The sequence below is a fragment of the Oncorhynchus clarkii genome, chromosome 19 (genome assembly GCF_045791955.1).
Source record: "Oncorhynchus clarkii lewisi isolate Uvic-CL-2024 chromosome 19, UVic_Ocla_1.0, whole genome shotgun sequence".
In the NCBI taxonomy this organism is placed as follows: Eukaryota; Metazoa; Chordata; class Actinopteri; order Salmoniformes; family Salmonidae; genus Oncorhynchus; species Oncorhynchus clarkii.
In genome coordinates this window covers 38,187,330-38,212,646 of record NC_092165.1, presented here as the reverse complement: position 1 = coordinate 38,212,646, position 25,317 = coordinate 38,187,330, and the positions used below count along the sequence as shown (strand labels likewise).

The window sequence follows — 25,317 nt, the reverse complement described above, 5'->3', positions numbered from 1 at the left end:
ATGATGACTCCTTGCTGTCCCCAGTCCACGCTTAAAGCCTCTACATCTTTCTGAATTTATCTGAACATCCATCTGAATTTCTGTCGGTGTCCATTTTGAAAGTGCTGAACGAATAGGCCTACCTCGTTTGCTTGCACTTACTTATACTTAGAGCTAAGTGTTAATGGTAAGAATAAACATTATGACACAAATCCACAAAGAGTAAGTAGTAACCACATTTGTTTAAGCAAGTCAGCCATATCAGCTATGGTTTTTAAAAAGGCAGTAAATGAGGCTGAATAAACTGTTTCACTGTCAGACAAGGCTCCGCTGACAGCCAGGTGTAGCAGTGGTAAGGATTCACTCCATGGTGCTGAAAGGAAAGCTCTGCCGTTGGGACAGCTTTATGTACAGTTTGTGGGCACTGTTTGTCAAAAGTCATAGTCAAATCAAAATCAACCGAATACAACATGAACGACATTGTTGGATAACAAAAAATATTTACAAAAAGGTAAAAAAATTAAATACAAATAAAAAGTAACACTATATACAAGGGGTACCGTTACCGAGTCAATGTGCGGGGATACAGGTTAATAAAGGTGGAGGAGGTCTTTATTCCAGTGAGATTTCTAAGGCGAACACCGCCATGTTTAGTTTTGCCCAACCTAGATTGAGGCACAGACACGGTCTCAATGGGGATAGCTGAGCTAACTACACTGACTGTGCTAGTGGCAGACTCCACCAAGCTGGCAGGCTGGCTATCTCATTGTGGAGCTAGGGGAGTTAGAGCCCTGTCTATGTTCGTAGATGAGATGAGAGCAGCCCTCCAGCTAGGATGGAATCCGTCACTCCTCAGCAGGCCAGGCTTGGTCCTGTTTGTGGGTGAATTACAGCAACTGCAATTAGAAGGCATAATGTTAATGTTACTACTTAGCTTCGGCTGGTGGAGGTTCTGAACCACGTCCAGATAAAGCGTTTTTATAGCTAGTTTCCGAGCTGGTCACGGGTGCACCTCAGCCACGCTCAAGGTACTAAACGATATCATAACCGCCATCGATAAAAGACAGTACTGTGCAGCCATTTTCATCGACCTGGCAAAGGCTTTCGACTCTGTCAATCACCACATTCTTATTGGCAGACTCAATAGCCTTGGTTTCTCAAATGACTGCCTCGCCTGGTTCCCCAACTACTTCGCAGATAGAGTTCAGTGTGTAAAATCGGAGGGCCTGTTGTCCGGACCTCTGGCAGTCTCTATGGGGGTACCACAGGGTTCAATTCTCGGGCCGACTCTTTTCTCTGTATATATATCAACAATGTCGCTCTTGCTGCGGGTGATTCCCTGATCCACGTCTACGCAGACGACACCATTCTGTATACATCTGGCCCTTCTTTGGACACTGTGTTAACTAACCTACAAACGAGATTCAATGCCATACAACACTCCTTCCGTGGCCTCCAACTGTTCTTAAATACTAGCAAAACCAAATGCATGCTTTTCAACCGTTTGCTGCCCGCACCCGCCCGCCCGACTAGCATCACTACTCTGGACTGTTCTGACCTAGAATACGTGGACAACTACAAATACCTAGGTGTCTGGCTAGACTGTAAACTCTCTTTCCAGACTCATATCAAACATCTCCAATCCAAAATCAAATCAAGAATCGGCTTCCTATTTCGCAATAAAGCCTCCTTCACTCACGCCGCAAAACTTACCCTAGTAAAACTGACTATCCTACCGATCCTCGACTTCGGCGATGTCATCTACAAAATAGCTTCCAATACTCTACTCAGCAAATTGGATGCAGTCTATCACAGTGCCATCCAACTTACATTTCCCTCACTAACTTTAAACACCAGCTATCTGAGCAGCTAACCGTTCGCTGCAGCTGTACATAGTCCATCTGTAAATAGCCCACCCATTCTACCTACCTCATTCCATATTGTTTTTATTTACTTTGCTGCTCTTTTGCACACCAGTATCACTACTTACACACCATCATCTGCTTATCTATCACTCCAGTGTTAATCTGCTGAATTGTAATTACTTTGCTACTATGGCCTATTTATTGCCATACCTCCTCATGCCATTTGCACACACTGTATATAGACTTTCTTTTTTTCTATTGTGTTGACTGTACTCTTGTTAATTCCATGTAACTGTGTTGCTGTTTCTGTCGCACTGCTTTGCTTTATCTTGGCCAGGTCGCAGTTGTAAATGAGAACTTGTCCTCAAATAGATTACCTGGTTAAATAAAGGTGAAATAAAACATTTAAAAAATAGCTTGGAAAGACAGCACCGTGCAGTATCGAAGAGCCCTCATTGCTGCTCGATCATCCTATTTTCCAACTTAATTTAGGAAAATTAGAACAATCCAAAATGTATATGAGATACTTTTCAGAAAGGTAACTAAAAAAGCAGCATTCCCCAAGAAAGGATGGCTTTCACTTCAGCAGTGATAAATTCATGAACTTCTTTGACGAAAAGATCATGATCATTGGAAAGCAAATTAAGGACTCCTCTTTAAATCTGCGTATTCCTCTAAAGCTTAGTTGTCCCGAGTCTGCACAACACTGCCAGGACCTAGGATCAAGGGAGACACTCAAGTTTTTTAATACTATATTTCTTGACACATTGATGCCTCTGAACCGTCAAGCTGCATACTGGACCCTATTCCAACTAAACTACTGAAAGAGCTGCTTCCTGTGCTTGGCTCTCTATCCCTGGATGTGTACCAAACTCACTAAAAGTGTCAGTAATAAAACCTCTCTTGAAAAAGCCAAACCTTGACCCAGAAAATATAAAAAACTAAAATGTGCCTATATCGAATCTCCCATTCCTCTCAAATATTTTAGAAAAAGTTGTTGCGCAGCAACTCACTGCCTTCCTGAAGACAAACAATGTATACAAAATGCTTCCGTCTGGTTTTAGAACCCATCATAGCACTGAGACTGCACTTGTGAAGGTGGTAAATTACCTTTCAATGGCGTCACAGCAAGGCTCTGCATCTGTCCTCGTGCTCCTAGATCTTAGTGCTGCTTTTGATACCATTCTTTTGGAGAGATTGGAAACCCAAATTGGTCTCCACAGACAAGTTCTGGCCTGGTTTAGATCTTATCTGTCGGAAATATATCACTTTGTCTCTGTAGATGGTTTGTCCTCTGACAAATCAACTGTAAATTCTGGTGTTCCTCAAGGCTCCGTTTTAGGACCACTATTGTTTTCACTATATATTTTACCTCTTGCGATGTCATTCGGAAACATAATGTTAACTTTCACTGCTATGCAGACAACGCACAGCTGTACATTTCGATGAAACATGGTGAAGCCCCAAAATTGCCCTCCCTGGAAGCCTGTGTTTCAGACATAAGGAAGTGGATGGCGGAAAATGTTCTACTTTTAAACTCGGACAAAACAGAGATGCATGTTCTAGGTCACAAGAAACAGAGATATTCTGTTGAATCTGACAATTAATCTTGGTTGTACAGTCGTCTCAAATAAAACTGTGAAGGACCTCGGCGTTACTCTGGACCCTGATCTCTCTTTTGACGAACATATCAAGACTGTTTCAAGGACGGCTTTTTTCCATCTATGTAACATTGCAAAAATCAGAAACTTTCTGTCCGAAACTGATGCAGAAAAATTAATCCATGCTTTTGTCACTTCTAGGTTAGACTACCGCAATGCTCTACTTTCTGGCTACCCGGATAAAGCACAAAATAAACTTCAGTCAGTGCTAAACACGGCTGCTAGAATCTTGACTAGAACCAAAATGTTTTATCATATTACCCCAGTGCTAGCCTCTCTACACTGGCTTCCTGTTAAGGCTATGGCTGATTTCAAGGTTTTACTGCTAACCTACAAAGCACTACATGGGCTTGCTCCTACCTATCTTTCCGATTTGGTCCTGCCGTACATACCTACATGTACGCTACGGTCACAAGACATAGGCCTCCTTACTGTCCCTAGAATTTCTAAGCAAACAGCTGGAGGCAGGGCTTTCTCATATAGAGCTCCATTTTTATGGAATGGTCTGCCTATCCATGTGAGAGACGCTGACTCGGTCTCAACCTTTAAGTCTTTATTGAAGACTAATTTCTTCAGTAGATCCTACGATTGAGTGTTGTCTGTCCCAGGAGTGTGAAGATGAATGGAAAGGCACTGGAGCAATGAACCGCTCTTGCCGTCTCTGCCTGGCCGGTTCCCCTCTCTCCACTGGGATTTTCTGCCTCAAACCCTATTACAGGGGCTGAGTCACTGGCTTACTTGGTGCTCTTCCATGCCGTCCCTAGGAGGGGTGCGTTACTTGAGTGGGTCACTGACCTGATTTTCCTGTCCGGGTTGGCGCCCCCCCTCTGGATCGTGCAGTGGGGGAGATCTTCGTGGGCTATATATGGCCTTGTCTCAGGATGGTAAGTTGGTGGTTGAAGATATCCCTCTAGTGGTGTGGGGGCTATGCTTTGGCAAAGTGGGTGGGGTTATATCTTGCCTGTTTGGCCCTGTCTGAGGGTACCGTCGGACAAGGCCACAGTGTCGCTCGACCCCTCCTGTCTCAACCTCCAGTATTTATGCTGCAATGGTTTGTGTCGGGGGGCTAGGGCCAGTCTGTTATATCTGGAGTATTTCTCCCGTCTTATCTGGTGTCCTTTGTGAATTTAAGTATGCTCTCTCTAATTATTTTTCCCTCTCTCTCTCTCGGAGGACCTGAGCCCTAAGACCATGCCTCAGGACCACCTGGCCTGATGACTCCTTGCTGTCCCGAGTCCACCTGGTAGTGCTGCTGCTCCAGTTTCAACTGTTCTGCTTGCGGCTATGGAACCCTGACCTGTTCATTGGACGTGCTACCTTGTCCCAGAACTGCTGTTTTCAACTCTCTAGAGAGAGCAAGAATGGTACAGATTCTCTGAGTGATCAGCTATGAAAAGCCAACTGACATTTACTCTTGAGGTGCTGGCCTGCTGCACCCTCCACAACCATTGTGATGACCCTGCTGGTCATCAATGAACATTTGAACATCTTGGCTATGTTCTGTTATAATCTCCACCCGGCACAGCCAGAAGAGGACTGGCCACCCCTCATAGCCTGGGTCCTCTCAAGGTTTCTTCCTAGGTTCCAGCCTTTCTAGGGAGTTTTTCCTAGCCACCATGTTTCTACACCTACATTGCTTGCTGTTTGGGGTTTTAGACTGGGTTTCTGTACAGCACTTTGACATCAGCTGATGTAAGAAGGGCTTTATAAATACATTTGATTGAATAGTCTATGATTTGGGTGACTAGAGTCTTTAACCATTTTTTGGGCCTTCCTCTGAGACCGCCTATTATTTAGGTCCTGTATGGCAGGAAGCTTGGCCCCAGTGATGTACTGGCCCTTACGCACTATCCTCTGTAGCGCCTTACGGTCAGATGCCGAGCAGTTGCCATACCAGGCAGTGATGCAACCGATCAAGATGTTCTCGTTGGTGCAGCTGTAGAACCTTTTGAAAATCTGGAGACCCATGCCAATTCTTTTCAATCTCCTGAGGGCGAAAATGTGTTGTCGTGCCCTATTCACAACTGTCTTGTTGTGTCTGGACCATGATTGTTTGTTGGTGATGTGGACACCAAGGAACTTGAAACTCTCGACCCACCACACTGCAAGGTCTCTGACCTCCTCCGAATAGGCTGTCTCATCGTTGTCTGTGAACAGGCCTACCACTGTTGGGTCGTCAGCAAACTTAATGGTGGTGTTGGAGTCGTGTTTGGCCACGCAGTCGTGGATGAACAGGGAGTACAGGAGGAGACTAAGCACGCACCCTAGAGGGGCCCCAGTGTTGAGGATCAGCGTGGCAGATGTGTATTTGCCCACCCTACCACCTGGGGGGCGGCCCGTCAGGAAGTCCAGGATCCAGCTACAGAGGGAGGTGTTTAAGTCCCAGGGTCCTTATCTTAGTGATGAGATTTTTGGGCACTATGGTGTTGAACGCTGAGCTGTAGTCAATGAACAGCATTCTCACATAGGTGTTCCTTTTTCCAGGTGGGAAAGGGCAATGTGGAGTGCGATTTGAGATTACGTCATCTGTTGGGGCAGTATGCGAATTGGAATGGGTCTAGGGTTTCCGTGATGATGGTGTTGATGTGAGCCATGTTGATGTTAGCCATGACCAGCCTTTCAAAGCACTTCATGGCTACCGACGGGAGTGCTTCAAGGAGGTAATCATTTAGGGATGTTACCTTCGCTTCCTTGGGCACAGGGACTATGGTGGTCTGTTTGAAACATGCAGCTATTACAGTGAAGACACTTGCCAGTTGGTCCGCACATGCTTTGAGTACACGTCCTGGTAATCCGTCTGGCCCCACGGCTTTGTGAATGTTGACTTGTTTAAAGGTCTTGCTCACATCGGCTACCGAGAGCGTGATCACACAGTCATCCAGAACAGCTGGTGCTCTCATGCATGCTTCAGTGTTGCTTGCCTTGAAGCGAGCATAAAAAGGTATTAGTAGACTGGTAGGCTCGCGTCACTGGGCAGCTCGCAGCTGGGTTTCCCTTTGTAGCCCGTAATAGTTTGCAAGCCCTGCCACATCCGACAAGCGTCAGAGCCTGTGTAGTAGGATTCAGTCTTAGTCCTCTCTAGTGCAATTAATGTATTGTTTGACGTTGTGTTGTGGCTTTGCTGGCATGCATAAAAAAAAACATTTGTTTGCCCCACCAAGATTTAACATGCTAAAATCACCACTGACAACAGCTAGCAATATATACACCACAATGTTGGTTGAATGTTCCAGGATCTTCTTCAGATGGTTAACCTCTTCTTGTGTTGGGTAATGGCAGCTGTTTTTAGCAAGCTTTGGGTATGTTGGGTTTGGAGGGGGCTTTGACTCTGGCTCCTTGTAGAGAACCGTCTGGTCCTTTCTGCACTCCACAACCAGGTGGACAAGCCTCTCGTACACTTTCTTCACCGCACACTGCTTCGACCTCTTTTAGAAGATTTGTGTGTACTGCAAGTCTCCTGGAAAGACATGAAGACTGATCATGAGGATGTGTAACCATACAATAGACCATGTTCGTCTGTAAACAAATAAGGGCACAGTAGACTGGTATGCGTTTTGCTTGACTTGTAGGCAGTCTAGCTGTGTATAAGCAACTACAGTTGTGCTGTTGAGTAGACAAGCTAGAAGAGTGTACCAACAGCCCCTCTCCCGCCTGCCACAGAACTGACTGCAAGGATAAGAAAAGTTTGAGAAACACTCAACAGTTTAGTGTATTGGTGATTTTGTTTTCTCAAGAAGGTATTGTGCTTTTATAAATACCTTTGGCTGTCCTGGCTGGTTTCAAAGTAAGATGATGTTGATCTTGAGTTTATTCCAGGCCGAAAACTTTAATCTAAATGGGTCTACAGGTTCTGTACTACTAAAGCTGGTGTCAATGTTATTGTCATCAGTAGCAGGGTTAGTGGGTAGGACACTCAGTAGTCAGTGATTAACCAATATTTTACTACTTTTCCCCCCATCAATACACACGCAAAGCAACGAACTACATCCACCCACCCCCCTCACGTCAATAGATCATGCATACTAACCTTTACACACCCACCCCCAACAGACACCAGTCAGTCAACCAGTCAGTCAAGTCAGTCAACCAGTCAGTCAAGTCCTGCATGAACAATAATACAGAGAACTACAGTAGAAGTTGTAGCCTCATTGTAAACACACCAACTATGACAACAAGACATGGACCAAGTTTATGCCTAGCTCCAGTATATTTATTTGCTCATCATGGAGTCATGGAAAGATTTAAGTTAGATTTGAGGAGACTTACACTAGCTTCTGGTGCTGATATCTTTGCAGATGTTGATGGGATCGGACTCTAAATAGAACACAGTCAAGTCAGGCTCTGCGGAAGTTCTTTATCTAGCTAATGGTTCACTTACCTAACCTAAGGAAGCTGACATTAGCTTACAACGTTAAATCACATTGCCAGATAGCAGCTGCCTAATTACATTGATATGCTTTGGAATGTTTGGCCAGTGTATTATGAAAGCTAGCTAGATGTTGGTTTAGATAAACAAATTAATTTGCTAACCAGTTAGCTTGGTAACATTAGCTGCGTTACCTCAGCTTGACTTGTTTTCACGGGTGATGTTGGGCTGATCATTTAGCTCCCTCTTTGAAGTGAAGGGGAAAATCGATAGAATAGCATCACTTTTCAACATTCGACGACATGGCAACCCCATCAGTTGAGACTTCAGATCCGTCAGAAATCCTCTGGCTGAAAGTGCTGGCTACAAAACAGACATTTCTATATTTCTCACACCTCCACGGGCGGTCCTGGACATTCTGAAATCCCTAGGAATTCTGGACATTGTGGTTTGCTTACAACCAGGCAATGTAGCTGGCCCATTTCTACCCGTGAGATGCAAAAACGCTTGTATTTGCGTGTAGTGAGGAAATAAATGTTTATTATTAATAAATATTAATGGAGCTAGTGCCTTCGAAAAGTTTTCAGACCACTTGACTTATTCCACATTTTATTACGCAGCAGCCTTATTATAAAATTGATTTTTTTAAAATAAATCTCATTAATCTACACACAATACCCCATAATGACAAAGCACAAACAGGTTTTTAGAACTTTTTGCAAATGCATACATATCACATTTCCATAAGTATTCAGACCCTTCACTCAGTACTTTGTTGAAGCACCTCTGGCAGTGATTACAGCATTGAGTCTTCTTGAGTATGACGCCACAAGCTTGGTACACCTGTATTTGGGGTGTTTCTCCCATTCTTTTCTTCAGATCCTGAAGCTCTGTCTGGTTGGATAGGAAGCGTTGCTGCACAGCTTTTTTTCAGGTCTCTCCAGAGTATGTTCGATCGGGTTCAAGTCCGGGCTCTTGCTGGGTCACTCAAGTACATTCAGAGACTTGTCCCAAAGCAACTCCTGTGTGGTCTTGGCTGAGAGCTTCGGGTCGTCTAAGTCTAAGGTCTCTGGAGCAGGTTTTCATGAAGGATCTCTTTGTACTTTGTGCTCCGTTCATCTTAACCTCGATCCTGACTCGTCTCCCAGTCACTGCCGCTGAAAAACATCCCCACAGCATGATGCTGCCACCCATGCTTCACCGTAGGGATGGTGCCTGGTTTCCTCCAGACGTGATGCTTGGCATTCAGGCCAAAGAGTTCAATATTGGTTTCATCAGACCAGAGAATCTTGTTTCTCATAGTCTTAAGGTGCCTTTTGGCAAACTCCAAGAGGGCTGTCATGTGCCTTTTACTGAGGAGTGGCTTCCGTCTGGCCACTCTAGCTTAAAGGCCTGATTGGTGGAGTGCTGCAGAGATAAAATCTCCACAGAGGAACTACAGAGCTCTGTCAGAGTGACCATCCGTTTCTTGATCACCTTCCTGACCAAGGCCCTTCTCCCGAGTGTTCAGTTTGGCCAGGCGGCCAGCTCTAGGAAGACTTTTGGTGGTTCCAAACTTCTTCCATTTAAGAATGATGAAGGCCACTGTGTTTTGGGGGACTTTCAATGCTGCATAAATGTTTAAGTACCCTTCCCCAGATCTGTGCCGACACAATCCTGTCTCAGAGCTCTACAGACAATTCCTTCGACCTCATGTGGGACCTTATATAGACAGGTGTGTGCCCTTCCAAATCATGTCCAATCAATTCAATTTACCCCAGGTGGACTCCAAGCAAGTTGTAGAAACATCTCAAGGAAGATCAATGGAATTAGGATGCACCTGAGCTCAATTTCAAGTCTCATAGCAAAGAATCTGAATACTTATGTATTAAAACAAAAAACATAACTTATTTGTCATTATGGGGGTAGTGTGTGTAGATTGCTGAGGAAAATGTTTTATTTAATACATTTTAGAATAAGGCTGTAACGTAACAACATGTGGAAAAAGTCAAGGGGTCTGAATACCTATAGGTAGCCTAGTGGGGCGGCAGACAGCCTAGTGGTTAGAGTGTTGGGCCAGTAACCGAAAGGTTGCTAGATCGAATCCCTGAGCTGTTAAGGTAAAAATCTGTCATTCTACCCCTGAACAAGGCAGTTAGTTAACCCACTGTTCCTAGACCGTCATTGAAAATAAGAATTTGTTCTTAACTAACTTGCCTAGTTAAAAAATATATATATATTATCTTCTGAAGGCACTGTATATAGTGAAATTAAGCAGCGGTGAAATTTGCCTTTAAAAGCCCACTCTGGAAATGTTACGTGTTTGAAGAGTATATTGTTACAAACATTATGTCTAAAGATAAGCTAAATCAAAAAAAGGGCAATTTTGAGAGATTGATATTTTAGATATTGAATAAATTAAAGTCCGAATTTTTATTTCAGAATCTAGACATACTCCATATTTGAGAGAACAATAACACCAAGATGTCTGTATCCTGTACGGTTCACAGATCATAGGGTCTTACAGGAGGCATGTATAGCTCTAAAAATAGTATAAAATGGCCACTTAGTGATACAAATGTAAAAAGCATGTCAAAAATCCTTGTTCACAAAGAAGTAACTATGTGAGAATTGCCAGAAAAATCTCAGATACCACAAATATTTTCAGACTAAGCTGGTGTGGAATCGCCCTATAAACAGATTGAGAGAAGGTCTTACCAGTGAAGAAGTTTTTCTGGGCATAAATAAAGTGATAGGTGGCCTTGTACACCTCTATCTCACAGTTCCAGGACTGGGGCATGTTCCACACACTGGGATAGCTGGCAATCACATGGAACTAAGGGGAGAAGTGTCAGAGGCAACAATCATGTCAACACGCTTTCATGTTCACAAGGAGGTGCACTAACACACCTGATTTAACTCATCAAGGGCTTGGTAATTAATTTGTACACAGTTGTTTTGATTCAATCACTCATTAAAAAAATTAGTGGCTTGTGGCTAAATAGGACCCCTGCAGATTCCTACTGTGCTGTACTTACAGCCAGCATCTCAGCCTCCAGCAGAGTCCTGTACTGCATGCTGGTGGTGGTGTCTACATGGAGCAACTGGCCTTTGATGGTGGGAGAGTAGCCTGGGGAGAGAGGATCAAACAAATGCTCACAGCTGAAGTTCGGTGATGGTAATATTGTCATGATTAATGCATGATTTCACGGCATCGCACCGGCATCTTACCCTGTAACCATAGACACAGACATCCACTTTCTTCTAACCTCAGTTCTTTCTCACTGTCCACTCACCAGTCTCCCCCACAGTCATGGGGATGTTCACTTCCAGATAAGAGCCTGCTCCGACATTCACATGTATGGCATTGGTTTCCTAAGAGCAGGAAAATCATTAGATCACATATTTAGAGAAACACATGATCCCATTGTGAAATGGATTATAACAGTTTAGAGATATTTAGATCTGTCATTATCTAATACTAACAAAAAAAAAGAGACAGAATAGAAGAGAGAAACAGAGAGTGAGAATCCTGCTCTCCTGCTACCCTGTTTTTGGTGAAGAGCAGGTCTATGGTGGCGTCTGCGATAATGTTCATGCGGAGTTCAAAGGCCAGAATCTGTCTGGGTTTGCCGGGCTGAGCCACCTCCGTAACACCCATGGACTGGTAGTCTGCTGGTAGAAAGAACTTCCACAGGCAATCCCTGCATACAGAAATATAACCCTTAGTCATTCTATTTTTATGGTCTCTGCACACAGGAGAGAATGCTGAGTGTGCGTATGTGTGTACGTGTACCTCTGCCTGTCCGCCCAGGGCCCGTAGTTGAAGTCAGTTCCTTTCCCACAGACTATGTCCAGACCCCAGCAGGGAGGTAGATCCTGCAGTTTGGTTCCTTCTCCACATAGCTCTGGATCCCCAGTCTCCTGCTCCTCTGGGACCAGGCCTGATAACACACACACACAAACATAAATAGTCATTCCAAAAGACAAGAACATTCATGAAACCACGTCAAACCCAAATCCATGTAGAAACAGTGCCAATACACCCATATCTTACACGATTCATCATGACCAGAGTTCTACATACTACGGTCGTACCTGGTTCATCCTGGTAATAGTAGATGTCCACATCATTGGACTGCATGACCACAAACCCTTCTCCCATCAGTCTGGGCGGCCTATAGAGGAGAACACAGAATCTCAGAATACTGCTATACCACTATTAATGTGGCTCCTAAGATGTTAAACACTTCTCGTTTTGCATGCTCGTGTAATGGGGTCAGGGGTTAACTGTTTGGGATTAGATCGAAGGTCAACTCACTCATCGTTTTGCATGCCCAGGTAGCGTGGGCTGGGTACTAGCATGACACGAACATTCTCCAGAGAGCCCTTGACAATGTGCATGTACTGGTCTAGGTGGCTGGACGGGGGCTTGGTGGCGTAAGTCAGAAAGGCATCCTCAAAGTTCACACATATCGTCTGGGGGAGGTGGTGGTTCCCGAATGCCAAGCGACCCTGGAGAAATACACAGAGGTGATGATGAGAATTATATATATGTGCACTTTCATAGAACCTAAACATTGACTTGTGTGTGGAAGTGATGTCTCATATGTAGCTAAGCTAAAGGCAACTCACAGTGCTGATGTTGACTTTGATGACGGGGATGAGGGATCTCCAAGATGACGATGGGTCTGGAGTCTCTCCTTTGATGTTAACACTGTCCAGGATCTTTTCTTGTTCCTCTCTTTCCCTTTCCTCGTCTTTTTTGGGCGGTATGAGGGTGCGGTCCAACCCAAAGGTCTCCTCTAGACGTGCATAGAGGTCTGTCCGGTTGTAAACGTGGAACTCAAATCCATTTACGGTCACGTAGAGCCTGGTCTCAGCTTTGGGGTCTGGAGAAGACAAGAACAAGGTCATCTGTAACTTTGGTCAAGAATGGTCAAGAATCATGGAGAAGAGTACTTCTGAGTACAAGCTATTTGAGTTTCCTGTGGCATCCCGCCACTCCTACACCTACAGACTTGTTATCCAAATCCAAACCATTATGTCTCTCCTACAGTCCACTCACCATGCTGTTTCTGCTTAGGGTTATACATTTTCCACCAACGGAATATAAAGAAACCATCTTGTATTCTGTAACACAAAATACATTAAGTATAATAAAATAGTATTAGAATATAAGCATGTATTATATAGAAAGCAGAACACATAACAGAATAGTGTAAAAGTAAGCACCTGATTGACATGTCTTTGTTGATGAAGTACACATCCCTGAACATGACCTTCCCCGACAGCACCGAGAAAGAAAAGGAGCCTGTGGAGAGAAAGGACAGACTGTGATGCTAAAACTTAGCCGAGTAAATCAGATTAACAACGCGTTTCAGACACGCTAACAGATTATTCACACGGAATTCCATATAGTCGGTCAACTGAGGGGCCAAGTCAATCAATCCCTATCCGTCATCATGAAGTGCTTTGAGAGACTAGTCAAGGACCATATAACCTCCACCCTACCTGACACCCTAGACCCACTCCAATTTGCTTACCGCACCAATAGGTCCACAGACAACACAATCGCAATCACACTGCCCTAACCCATCTGACAAGAGGAATATCTAAGTAAGAATGCTGTTCATCGACTACAGCTCAGAATTTAACAACATAGTACCCTCCAAAATCGTCATTAAGCTCAAGATCCTGGGTCTCGACTAGAGGTCGACCGATTAATCGGAATGGCCGATTAATTAGGGCCGATTTCAAGATTTCATAACAATCGGTAATCTGCGTTTTTGGACACAGATTATGGCCGATTACATTGCACTCCACGAGGAGACTGCATGGCAGGCTGACTACCTGTTATGTGAGTGCAGCAAGGAGCCAAGGTAAGGTGCTAGCTAGCATTAAACTTATCGTATAAAAAACAATCAATCTTAACATAATCACTAGTTAACTACACATGGTTGACGATATTAATAGTTTATCTAGCTTGTCCTGCGTTGCACATAATCGATGTGGTGCCTGTTAATTTATCATTGAATCACAGCCTACTTCGCCAAACGGGTGATTTAACAAGCGCATTCGCAAAAAAAGCACTGTCGTTGCACCAATGTGTACCTAACCATAAACATCAATGCCTTTCTTAAACAAGTATATATTTTTAAACCTGCATATTTAGTTAATATTGCCTGCTAACATGAATTTCTTTTAACTAGGGAAATTGTGTCACTTTCCTTGCGTTCTGTGAAAGCAGAGTCTGGGTTATTGCAGCAGTTTGGGCCGCCTGGCTCGTTGCGAACTGTGTGAAGACCATTTCTTCCTAACAAAGACCGTAATTAATTAGCCAGAATTTGACATAATTATGACATAACAGTGAAGGTTGTGCAATGTAACAGCAATAGTTAGACTTATGGATGCCACCCGTTCGATAAAATATGGAAAGGTTCCGTATTTCACCGAAAGAATAAACGTTTTGTTTTCGAAATGATAGTTCACGGATTTTACCATATTAATGACCTAAGGCTCGTATTTCTGTGTGTTATCATATTATAATTAAGTCTATGATTTGATAGAGCAGTCTGACTGAGCAGTGGTAGGCAGCAGCAGGCTCGTAAGCATTCATTCAAACAGCACTTTCGTGCGTTTGCCAGCAGCTCTTCGCTGTGCTTCAAGCATTGCGCTGTTTATGACTTCAAGCCTATCAACTCCTGAGATTAGGCTGGCAATACTAAAGTACCTACTAGAACATCCAATAGTCAAAAGGTTTATGAAATACAAACGATATAGAGATAAATAGTCCTATAATAACTACAACCTAAAACTTCTTACCTGGGAATTTTGAAGACTCATGTTAAAAGGAACCACCAGCTTTCATATGTTCTGAGCAAGGAACTTAAACGTTAGCTTTCTTACATGGGACATATTGTACTTTTACTTTCTTCTCCAACACTTTGTTTTTGCATTATTTAAACCAAATTGAACATGTTTCATTATTTATTTGAGACTAAATTGATTTTGACGTATTATATTAAATTAAAATACGTGTTAATTCAGTATTGTTGTAATTGTCATTATTACAAATATATACATTAAAATTGGCCGATTAATCGGTATCGGCATTTTTTGGTCCTCCAATCATCGGTATCGGCGTTGAAAAATCATAATCAATCAACGTCTAGTCTCGACCCCGCCCTGCGCAACTGGGTCCTGAACTTTCTGACGGGACGCCTACAGGTGGTGAGGGTAGTAAACAACATCTCCACCCCGCTGATCCTCAACACTGGGGCCCCACAAGAGTCAGTTCTCAGCCCTCTCCTGTACTCCCTGTTCACCCATGACTGCGTGGCCATGCACGCCTCCAACTCAATCATCAAGTTTGCAGATGACACTACAGTGGTAGGCTTGATTACCAACAAAGACGAGACGGCTTACAGGGAGGAGGTGAGGGCCCTCGGAGTGTGGTGTCAGGAAAATAACCTCACACTCAACGTCAACAAAACAAAGGAGATGATCGTGGACTTCGGGACAGTAGTGGAGAAGGTGACGGGACAGTAGTGGAGAAGGTGGAAAGTTTTAAGTTCCTCGGCGTACACATAACGGACAAACTGAAATGGTCCACCCACACAGACAGCGTGGGGAAGAAGGAGCAACAGCGCCTCTTCAACCTCAGGAGGCTGAAGAAATGTGTCTTGTCACCAAAAACACTCACAAGCTTTTACAGACGCACAATCGAGAGCATCCTGTCGGCTGTATCACCGCCTGGTATGGCAACTGCTCCGCCCATAACCGCAAGGCTCTTCAGAGGGTAGTACGGTCTGCACAACGCATCACCGGAGGCAAACGACATGCCCTCCAGGACACCTACACCACCCAATGTTCACAGGAGGCCAAAAAGATCATCAAGGACAACAACCACCCGAGCCACTGCCTGTTCACCCCGCTATCATCCAGAAGGCGAGGTCAGTACAGGTGCATCAAAGCTGGGACCAAGAGACTGAAAAACAGCTTCCATCTGTCTGTTAAACAGCCATCACTAACATTGAGTGGCTGCTGCCAACATACTGACTCAAATCTCTAGCCACTTTAATAATTAAAAATTGGATGTAATAAATGTCTCAGTGACTTTAAACAATGCCACTTTATATAATGTTTACATACCCTACATCACTCATCTCATATGTATATACTGTACTCTATACCATCTACCGCATCTTGCCTATGCTGTTCGGTCATCGCTCATCCATATATTTATATGTACATATCCTTATTAATTCCTTTACACTTGTGTGTATAAGGTAGTTGTGAAATTGTTAGATTACTTGTTAGATATTACTGCATGGTCGGAACTAGAAGCACAAGCATTTCGCTACACTCGCATTAACATCTGCTAACCATGTGTAGGTGACCGATAAAAGTCTGCTTCTGCAAATCTCAAGCAATTTTCACCATAACACGTCTGCAAGCTTCATTTCATTATTTGCACTCACCAATGTGAATGTAGCCATTCTTGCAGAGTCTGTTGATGATGAGGGTTAAGATGAGGCCGATGTTGCGGGAGTTGTAATAGGTCAGGTAGATGATCCATCCACAGGACAGAATGGTGGCTGGAAGAGAAAACAGAGCATTTCCTCAATCTACACACAATATCCCATAATGACAAAGCGAAAACAGGTTTAGATATTTTTTTTTGCACATTTATTTTAAAAAAAATAACGTATTTACATAAGTATTCAGACCCTTTACTATGCTCAGGTGCATCCTGTTTCCATTGATCATCCTTGAAATGTTTCTACAACTTGATTGGAGTCCACCTGTGGTAAATTCAATTGATTGGACATGATTTGGAAGGGCACACACCTGTCTATATAAGGTCCCACATGAGGTCGAAGGAATTGTCGGTAGAGCTCGACACAGGATTGTGTCGAGGCACAGATTTGGGGAAGGGTACCAAAACAATTCTGCAGCATTGAATGTCCCCAAGAACACCAGTGGCCTCCATCATTCTTAAATAGAAGAAGTTTGGAAACACCAAGACTGGCCGCCCGGGCCAAACTGAGCAATTGGGGGAGAAGGTACTTGGTCAGGAAGGTGAAAAAGAAGCCGATGTTCACTCTGTGGAGATGGGACAACCTTCCACAAGGACAACCATCTTTGCAGCACTCCACCAATCAGACAAGACGGAAGCCACTCTTCAGTAAAATGCACGACAGTCCGTTTGGAGTTTGCCAAAAAGCACGTAAAGGACTCTCAGACCATGAAAAACAAGATTCTCTGGTCTGATGAAACCAAGACTGAACTCTTTGGCCTGAATGCCATGCATCACGTCTGTAGGAAACCTGCACCATCCCTATGGTGAAGCACGGTGGTGGCAGCACCATGCTTGGGGATGTTTTTCAGCGGCAGCTACTGGGAGACTAGTCAGGATCAAGGGAAAGACGAACAACGCAAAATACAGAGAGGTCTTTGATGAAAACCTGCTCCAGAGCACTCAGTACCTCAGACTGGGGCAAAGGTTTATCTTCCAACAGGACAACGACCCTAAGCACACAGCCAAGACAACGCAGGAGTGGCTTCCGGACAAGTCTCTGAATGTCCTTGAGTGGCCCAGCCAGAGCCCGGACTTGAACCCGATTGAACATCTCTGGAGAGACCTGAAAATAGCTGTGCAGCAACGCTCCCAAATAACCTGACAGAGCTTGAGAGGATATGCAGAGAAGAATGGGAGAAACTCAGGTGTGCTCAAATACAGGTCTGACAAGCTTGAAGCGTCATACTCAAGAAGACTCAATGCTGTAATCGGTGCCAAAGGTGTTTCAACAAAGTACTGAGTAAAGGGTATGAATAAAGAAAAACCTTTTAATGACTGGTACTGTATGTAAATGTGATATCAGTTTTTTTTATACATTTTCAGAAATGTCTAAAAACCTGTTTTTGCTATGTCATTATGGGGTAATGTGTGCAGATTGATGAGGGGGGAACAATTGAATCCATTTCAGAATAAGGCTGTAATGTAACAAAATGTGTAAAAGGTCAGGGGGTATGAATATTTTCCGAAAGCACTGTAGATAGCTATGCCTCAAATGGCTATGCCTCAAATCATTGTTATGATATGATAGTGTTAAATGAGGCTTCACACCAGTATACTTAGAGTTAAGTGCTCCCCATTCATCAACTCAAATGTGAGAAATGGCTGTGATTCAATGCAGCCTGCACTCCCACTAACTCAGGTACTGCCCCCACCCCCAAGTCTAGAAAATTCCCTCAACACTTACCCACAAGGAGCCACACAAAATTGGAGTCATGCTTGGTGAGGAACTCATCCAAGTCTCCAAAACTGGGGAAGGTGCTGTCGTTAGCTTTGGCATCCATGGCTACAGCTGTGGTTCAGTATGACAACCAGCACTGAAACATACCAAAGTGGGTCATAAGATGAGTACAGTGATACTCAAAGCAGACAGCCAAACAACTCTGTGTTTCAAAATCCATTCTTCTGGGACAACCCCAGACATAACATTTCTGTTCTGTCCCAGCACTAGAACAGATTCAACTAGTCAACTAATCATCAATGCCTTTTCATGGTTGAATCAGGTGTGCCACAAAAATGTGCAGCAGCTGAGGGACCCTGAAAAACAGAAAGGTTTTCCAAACTAGTAGACTACATTGTTAAATGATTTGCATGACATGCTAGTTGTTACGAACTATGAGCCAGGTCGTAAAACTAACCAGCATCTCTTGGGGTTCAGGTGTTGCGTTTTCTATTCGTCAATCGGAATGAGTTTATCACAAAAGGGCTTTATTACAGACAGAAATACCTGCCCCCCACCCCGCAAGTGAAGACAGATGTGGAGGTCATGGGCTGGCGTGGTTACATGTGGTCTGCGGTTGAGGCCGGTTGGATGTAGTGTCAAATTCTCTAAAATTATGTTGGAGGCGGCTTATGGTAGAGAAATGAACATCCGGTTATGTGGCAACAGCTCTGTTGGACATTCCTGCAGTCAGCTTGCAAATTGCACGCTCCCTCACCTTGACACTTGTGGCATTGTGTTGGGGGACAAAATTGCACATTTTAGAGTGGCATTTTAATGTCCCCAGCACAAGGTGCACCTGTGTAATGATAATGCTGTTTATTCAGCTCTTGATATGCCATACCTGTCAGGTGGATGTATTATCTTGGTTAAAGGAAAAATTTGTGCACAAAATTTGAGAGAAGCTTATTGTATGGAACATTAATCGGATGTTTTATTTCAAAACAATATGTGTGTGTGTGTAAGTAAGGCTGAATGCACAAGCATGGTGTGTGTGTGTGTGTGGTCCAGTTGTTAAGCAGCAAAATGAGAGGTCAGTACAGTGGTGAACACACACACAGAACCAGAGAGTAAATCCCTACCTAACCCACCTGAGTTCGCACTGTGTAGAAAAGTTTTAATAAAAACAGGCCAGTGCGTGTAGTGAAGAAATTCTAAATGTTTATTACACAAATGTTAATACATATTAATGGAGATGGTGTCTTCGGAAAATATTCAGACCACTTGATTTTTTCCCCAGATTTTGTTACGTTACAGCCTTATTCTAAAATGTATTAAATTGTTGTTGTTTTTCCTCAGCAATCAACACACAACACCCCATAATGACAACATTTTTTGCAAATATGATATTTGTATTTTTAATACATTTACATAAGTATTCAGACCCTTTACTCAGTACTTTGTTGAAGCACCTTTGGCAACGATTACTGCCTTGAGTCTTCTTGGGTATGAAGCTACAAGCTTGGAAGACCTGTATTTGGGGTGTTTCTCACATTCTTCTCTTCAGATCATCTCAAGCTCTGTCAGGTTAGATCGGGTTTAAATCCGGGCTCTTGCTGGGCCAATCAAGGACATTCAAAGACTTGTCCCAAAGCCACTCCTGCATTGTCTTGTCTGAGAGCTAAGGATCGTTGTCTTGTTGAAGAATGAACCTTCGCCCTAGTCGGAGGTCCTGAGCGCTCTGGAGCAGGTTTTCATCAAGGATTACTCTGGGGAGGCAGGTAGCCTAGTGGTTAGAGCATTGGGCCAGTAACCGAAAGGTTGCTGGATGGAATCCTTGGGCTGACAAGGTAAAAATCTGTCGTTCTGCACCTGAACAAGGCACTGTTCCCCGGTAGGCCGCCATTGTAAAATGTAATTTGTTCTTAACTGAACGTTGCCTAGTTAAATAAAAGGGTTACATTTTTATTTTTTAAAAACTTTGCTTCATTCATCTTTCCCTCGATAGACGTCCCTGCCGCTGAAAAACTTCCAAAGCATAATGCCACCATGTACCTTTTTAGGTGTCTTTTGGCAAACTCCAAGCGGGCTGTTGTGTGCCTTTTAGTGGAGAAGCTTCCGTCTGGCCACTGGAGAGCTGCAGAGATGGTTGTCCTTCTGGAATGTTCTCCCATCTCCACAGAGGAACTCCAGAGCTCTGTCAGAGTGACCATCTGGTTCTTGGTCACCTCCCCCACCAATGCCCTTCTTTCTCCCCAATCGCTCAGTTTGTCCAGGTGGCCAGCTCTAGGAAGAGTCTTGGTGGTTCCAAACTTCTTCCATTTAAGAATGATGGAGGCCACTGTGTTCTTGGGGATCTTCAATGCAGCAGACATTTTTTGGTACCCTTTCCCAGATCTGTGCCTCGACACAATCCTGTCTCGGACCTCTATGATCAATGGAAACATGAGGCACCTGAGCTCAATTTCGATTTTCATAGCAAAGGGTCTGAATACTTATTTACATAAGGTTTTGTTTTCTCTATTTAATACATTTGCAAAAAAAAATGAAAAACCTTAAGTCGCTTTGTCATTATGGGGCATTGTGTGTAGATTGCTGAGAATTTGTATTTAATCCATTTTAGACTAAAGCTGTAAAGTAACAAAATGTGGAAAGTCAAGGGGTCTGAATACTTTCCAAAGGCATTGTAAGCACTGCCGTTCATAAACACTCCTGTGCGTATGAGTGTTGAGTGAAACCAGGGGTGTCTTCATTACGACGATTCTGTTGCAAAATGTTTTGAACAGAAACCATTTATGCTACTCCAATTGCTGTTAAAGTTTTGTTTTGTTCTTAAAATGGAAGCTACAGTTAAGTATTGACTCTCTAAAAAATATATGTAAAAAATTAGCTGCTGGATGAAGTTAAGGAACTCTGCAGACTTCACTTCAGAGCATGGAAGAATCGATAATTTATAGATGTGCAGAGTGTGGCAAACAGACTATTGAGACTGGAATAGCAACATGTGGAATCCATATATTTAAAATGAACTAATTTCCATTTAAAGACAGTGTAGTCAAAAATGTGATTTTTCCTGTACTTATACAGTTGAAGTCGGACGTTTACATACACTTAGGTTGGAGTCACTAAAACTCATTTTTCAACCACTTATTCACAAACTATAGTTTTGGCAAGTCAGTTAGGACATCTACTTTGTGCATGACAAGTCATTTTCCAACAATTGTTTACAGACAGATTATTTCACTTATAATTCACTGTATCACAATTCCAGTGGGTGAGAAGTTTACATACACTAAGTTGACAGTTTGGAAAATTCCAGAAAATTATGTCATGGCTTTAGAAGCTTCTGATAGGCTAATTGACATCATTTGAGTCAACTGGTGGTGTACCTGTGGATGTATTTCAAGGCCTACCTTCAAACTCAGTGCCTCTTTGCTTGACGTCATGGGAAAATCAAAAGAAATCAGCCAAGACCATGCAGCCATCATACCGCTCAGGAAGGAGACGCGTTCTGTCTCCTAGAGATTAAAGTACTTTGGTGCGAAAAGTGCAAATCAATCCCAGAACAACAGCAAAGGACCTATATCCACAGTAAAACGAGTCCTATATCAACATAACCTGAAAGGCCGCTCAGCAAGGAAGAAGCCACTGCTCCAAAACGGCCATAAAAAAAGTCAGACTAAGGTTTGCAACTGCACATGGGGACAAAGATTGTACTTCTTGGAGAAATGTCCTTTGGTCTGATGAAACTAAAATAGAACTGTTTGGCCATAATGACCATCGTTATGTTTGGAGGAAAAAGGGGGAGGCTTGCAAGCTGAAGAACAACATCCCAACCGTGAAGCACAGGGGTGGCAGCATCATGAAGTGGGGGTGCTTTGCTGCAGGAGGGACTAGTGCACTTCACAAAATACACTGCTCAAAAAAATAAAGGGAACACTAAAATAACACATCCTAGATCTGAATGAATGAAATATTCTTATTAAATACTTTTTTCATTACATAGTTGAATGTGCTGACAACAAAATCACACAAAAATTATCAATGGAAATCAAATTTATCAACCCATGGAGGTCTGGATTTGGAGTCACACTCAAAATTAAAGTGGAAAACCACACTACAAGCTGATCCAACTTTGATGTAATGTCCTTAAAACAAGTCAAAATGAGGCTCAGTAGTGTGTGTGGCCTCCACGTGCCTGTATGACCTCCCTACAACGCCTGGGCATGCTCCTGATGAGGTGGCGGATGGTCTCCTGAGGGATCTCCTCCTAGACCTGGACTAAAGCATCCGCCAACTCCTGGACAGTCTGTGGTGCAACGTGGCGTTGGTGGATGGAGCGAGACATGATGTCCCAGATGTGCTCAATTGGATTCAGGTCTGGGGAACGGGCGGGTCAGTCCATAGCATCAATGCCTTCCTCTTGCAGGAACTGCTGACACACTCCAGCCACATGAGGTCTAGCATTGTCTTGCATTAAGAGGAACCCAGGGCCAACCGCACCAGCATATGGTCTCACAAGGGGTCTGAGGATCTCATCTCGGAACCTAATGGCAGTCAGGCTACCTCTGGCGAGCACATGGAGGGCTGTGCGGTCCCCCAAAGAAATGCCACCCCACACCATGACTGACCTACCGCCAAACCGGTCATGCTGGAGGATGTTGCAGGCAGCAGAACATTCTCCACGGCGTCTCCAGACTCTGTCACATGTGCTCAGTGTGAACCTGCTTTCATCTGTGAAGAACGCAGTGCGCCAGTGGTGAATTTGCCAATCTTGGTGTTCGCTGGCAAATGCCAAACGTCCTGCACGGTGTTGGGCTGTAAGCACAACCCCCACCTGTGGACGTCGGGCCCTCATATCACCCTCATGGAGTCTGTTTCTGACCGTTTGAGCAGACACATGCACATTTGTGGCCTGCTGGAGGTCATTTTGCAGGGCTCTGGCAGCGCTCCTCCTGCTACTCCTGCTCCTCCTTGCACAAAGGCGGAGGTAGCGGTCCTGCTGCTGGGTTGTTGCCCTCCTACGGCCTCCTCCACGTCTCCTGATGTACTGGCCTGTCTCCTGGTAGCGCCTCCATGCTCTGGACACTACGCTGACAGACACAGCAAACCTTCTTGCCACAGCTCGCATTGATGTGTCATCCTGGATGAGCTGCACTACCTGAGCCACTTCTGTGGGTTGTGGACTCCGTCTCATGCTACCACTAGAGTGAAAGCACCGCCAGCATTCAAAAGTGACCAAAACATCAGCTAGGAAGCATAGGAACTGAGAAGTGGTCTGTGGTCACCACCTGCAGAACCACTCCTTTATTGGGGGTGTCTTGTTAATTGCCTATAATTTCCACCTGTTGTCTATTCCATTTGCACAACAGCATGTGAAATGTATTGTCAATCAGTGTTGCTTCTTAAGTGGACAGTTTGATTTCACAGAAGTGTGATTGACTTGGAGTTACATTGTGTTGTTTAAGTGTTCCCTTTATTTTTTTGAGCAGTGTATATGGATGAGCGACAGCCGAGCGGCACATGCAAGGTGCAATAGATGGTATAAAATACAGTATATACATATGAGATGAGTAATGTAAGATATGTAAAAATTATTCAAGTGGCATTTTTTAAAGTGACTATTGATCCATTTATTAAAGTTGCCAATGATTCGAGTCTATGTAGGCAGAAGCCTGCCTCTCTGTGTTAGTGATGCCTGTTTAACAGTCTGATGGCCTTAAGATAAAAGCTGTTTTTCAGTCTCTCGGTCCCAGCTTTGATGCACCTGTACTGACATTGTCTTCTGGATGGTAGCGGGGCGAACAGGCAGTGGCTCAGGTGGCTGTTGTCCTTGATGATATTTTTGGCCTTCCTGTGACATAGGGTGCTGTAGGTGTCCTGGAGGGCAGGTAGCTTGCCCCCGGTGATGCGTTGTGCAGACCGCACCACCCTCTGGAGGGCCTTGCGGGTAGAAGGCGGAGCAGTTGCCGTACCAGGCGGTGATACAACTCGACCGGATGCTCTCAATTGTGCCTCTGTAAAAGCTTGTGAGGGTTTTAGGTGACAAGCCAAAGGTTGAAGTTAGGTGACAAGTCTCCTGAGGTTGAAGTTGCACATTCTTCACATTCTTCAGTCCGTGATGTGTACGCCGATGATTATTATTTTTTTTATTACAAAAAAAACATTCCACCTTCTCCACTACTGTACCGTCGATGTGGATAGGGGGGTGCACCCTCCGCTGTTTCCTGAAGTCCACGATCAACTCCTTTGTTTTGTTGACGTTGAGTGAGAGGTTGTTTTCCTGACACCACACTCCGAGTGCCCTCACCTCCTCCCTGTTGGCTGTCTTGTCGTTGTTGGTAATCAAAACCACTATTGTTGTGTCGTCTGCAAACTTGATGATTGAGTTGGCCACGCAGTCATGGGTGAAGAGGGAGTACAGGAGGGGGCTGAGCGCGCACCCTTGTGGGGCCCCAGTGTTGAGGATCAGCGAAGTGGAGATTTTTTCTACCTTCACCACCTGGGGGCGGCCCATCAGAGAGTTCAGGACCCAATTGCACAGGGCGGGGTTGAGACTCAGGACCTCCAGCTTGATTATGAGCTTTGAGGGTACCATGGTGTTGAATGCTGAGCTGTAGTCAATGAACAGCATTCTTACATAGGTATTCATCTTGTCCAGATGGGATAGGGCAGTGTGCAGTATGATGGCAATTGCATCGTCTGTGGACCTGTTGGGGCAGTATTCAAACTGAAGTGGGTCTAGGGAGGCAGGTAAGGTGGAGGTGATATGATCTTTGACTAGTCTCTCAAAGCACCTCATGATGACAGAAGTGAATGCTACAGGACGATAGTCATTTAGTTCAGTGATCTTTGCCTTCTTGGGTACAGGAACAATGGTGGCCATCTTGAAGCAGCTGGTCTGCACATGCTCTGAGGACGCGGCTCGGGATGCCGTCTGGGCCAGCAGCCTTGCGAGGGTTAACACGTTTAAATGTCTTACTCGCGTCGGCCACAGAGAAGAAGAGGGGGGGCCCGCAGTCCTAGGTAGCTTCAGTGGCACTGTATTATCCTCAAAGCGGTCAAAGGTGTTTAATTTGTCTGGAAGCAAGACATCGGTGTCCGTGACAAGGCTGGTTTTCACAACTGCCTGTAGACCCTGCCACATACGTCTCGTGTCTGAGCTGTTGTATTGTGACTCCACTTTCTCCCTATACCGACATTTTGCTTGTTTGATTGCCTTGCGG

At 44.2% G+C, this 25,317-nt stretch overlaps 1 protein-coding gene across 8 annotated transcripts in view; it reads right to left on the bottom strand.

The window, feature by feature from the left end:
- The window catches only part of LOC139375134 (bridge-like lipid transfer protein family member 1), a 129,452-nt gene that overhangs the window by 98,851 nt on the left and 5,284 nt on the right, over positions 1 to 25,317 (bottom strand). For all 8 annotated transcript variants that reach the window (XM_071116621.1, XM_071116622.1, XM_071116624.1 and 5 more), the window contains exons 2-13: positions 18,119 to 18,248; positions 16,334 to 16,450; positions 13,086 to 13,164; positions 12,919 to 12,983; positions 12,486 to 12,742; positions 12,172 to 12,365; positions 11,949 to 12,028; positions 11,647 to 11,794; positions 11,398 to 11,554; positions 11,147 to 11,225; positions 10,889 to 10,980; positions 10,569 to 10,686 (exon numbers count right to left, since the gene is read on the bottom strand). In XM_071116621.1, the coding sequence (XP_070972722.1) occupies positions 10,569 to 10,686; positions 10,889 to 10,980; positions 11,147 to 11,225; positions 11,398 to 11,554; positions 11,647 to 11,794; positions 11,949 to 12,028; positions 12,172 to 12,365; positions 12,486 to 12,742; positions 12,919 to 12,983; positions 13,086 to 13,164; positions 16,334 to 16,450; positions 18,119 to 18,215 (1,483 nt within the window). In that variant the 5' untranslated portion in view covers positions 18,216 to 18,248. The remainder of the gene's footprint in view (positions 1 to 10,568; positions 10,687 to 10,888; positions 10,981 to 11,146; positions 11,226 to 11,397; positions 11,555 to 11,646; positions 11,795 to 11,948; positions 12,029 to 12,171; positions 12,366 to 12,485; positions 12,743 to 12,918; positions 12,984 to 13,085; positions 13,165 to 16,333; positions 16,451 to 18,118; positions 18,249 to 25,317) is intronic.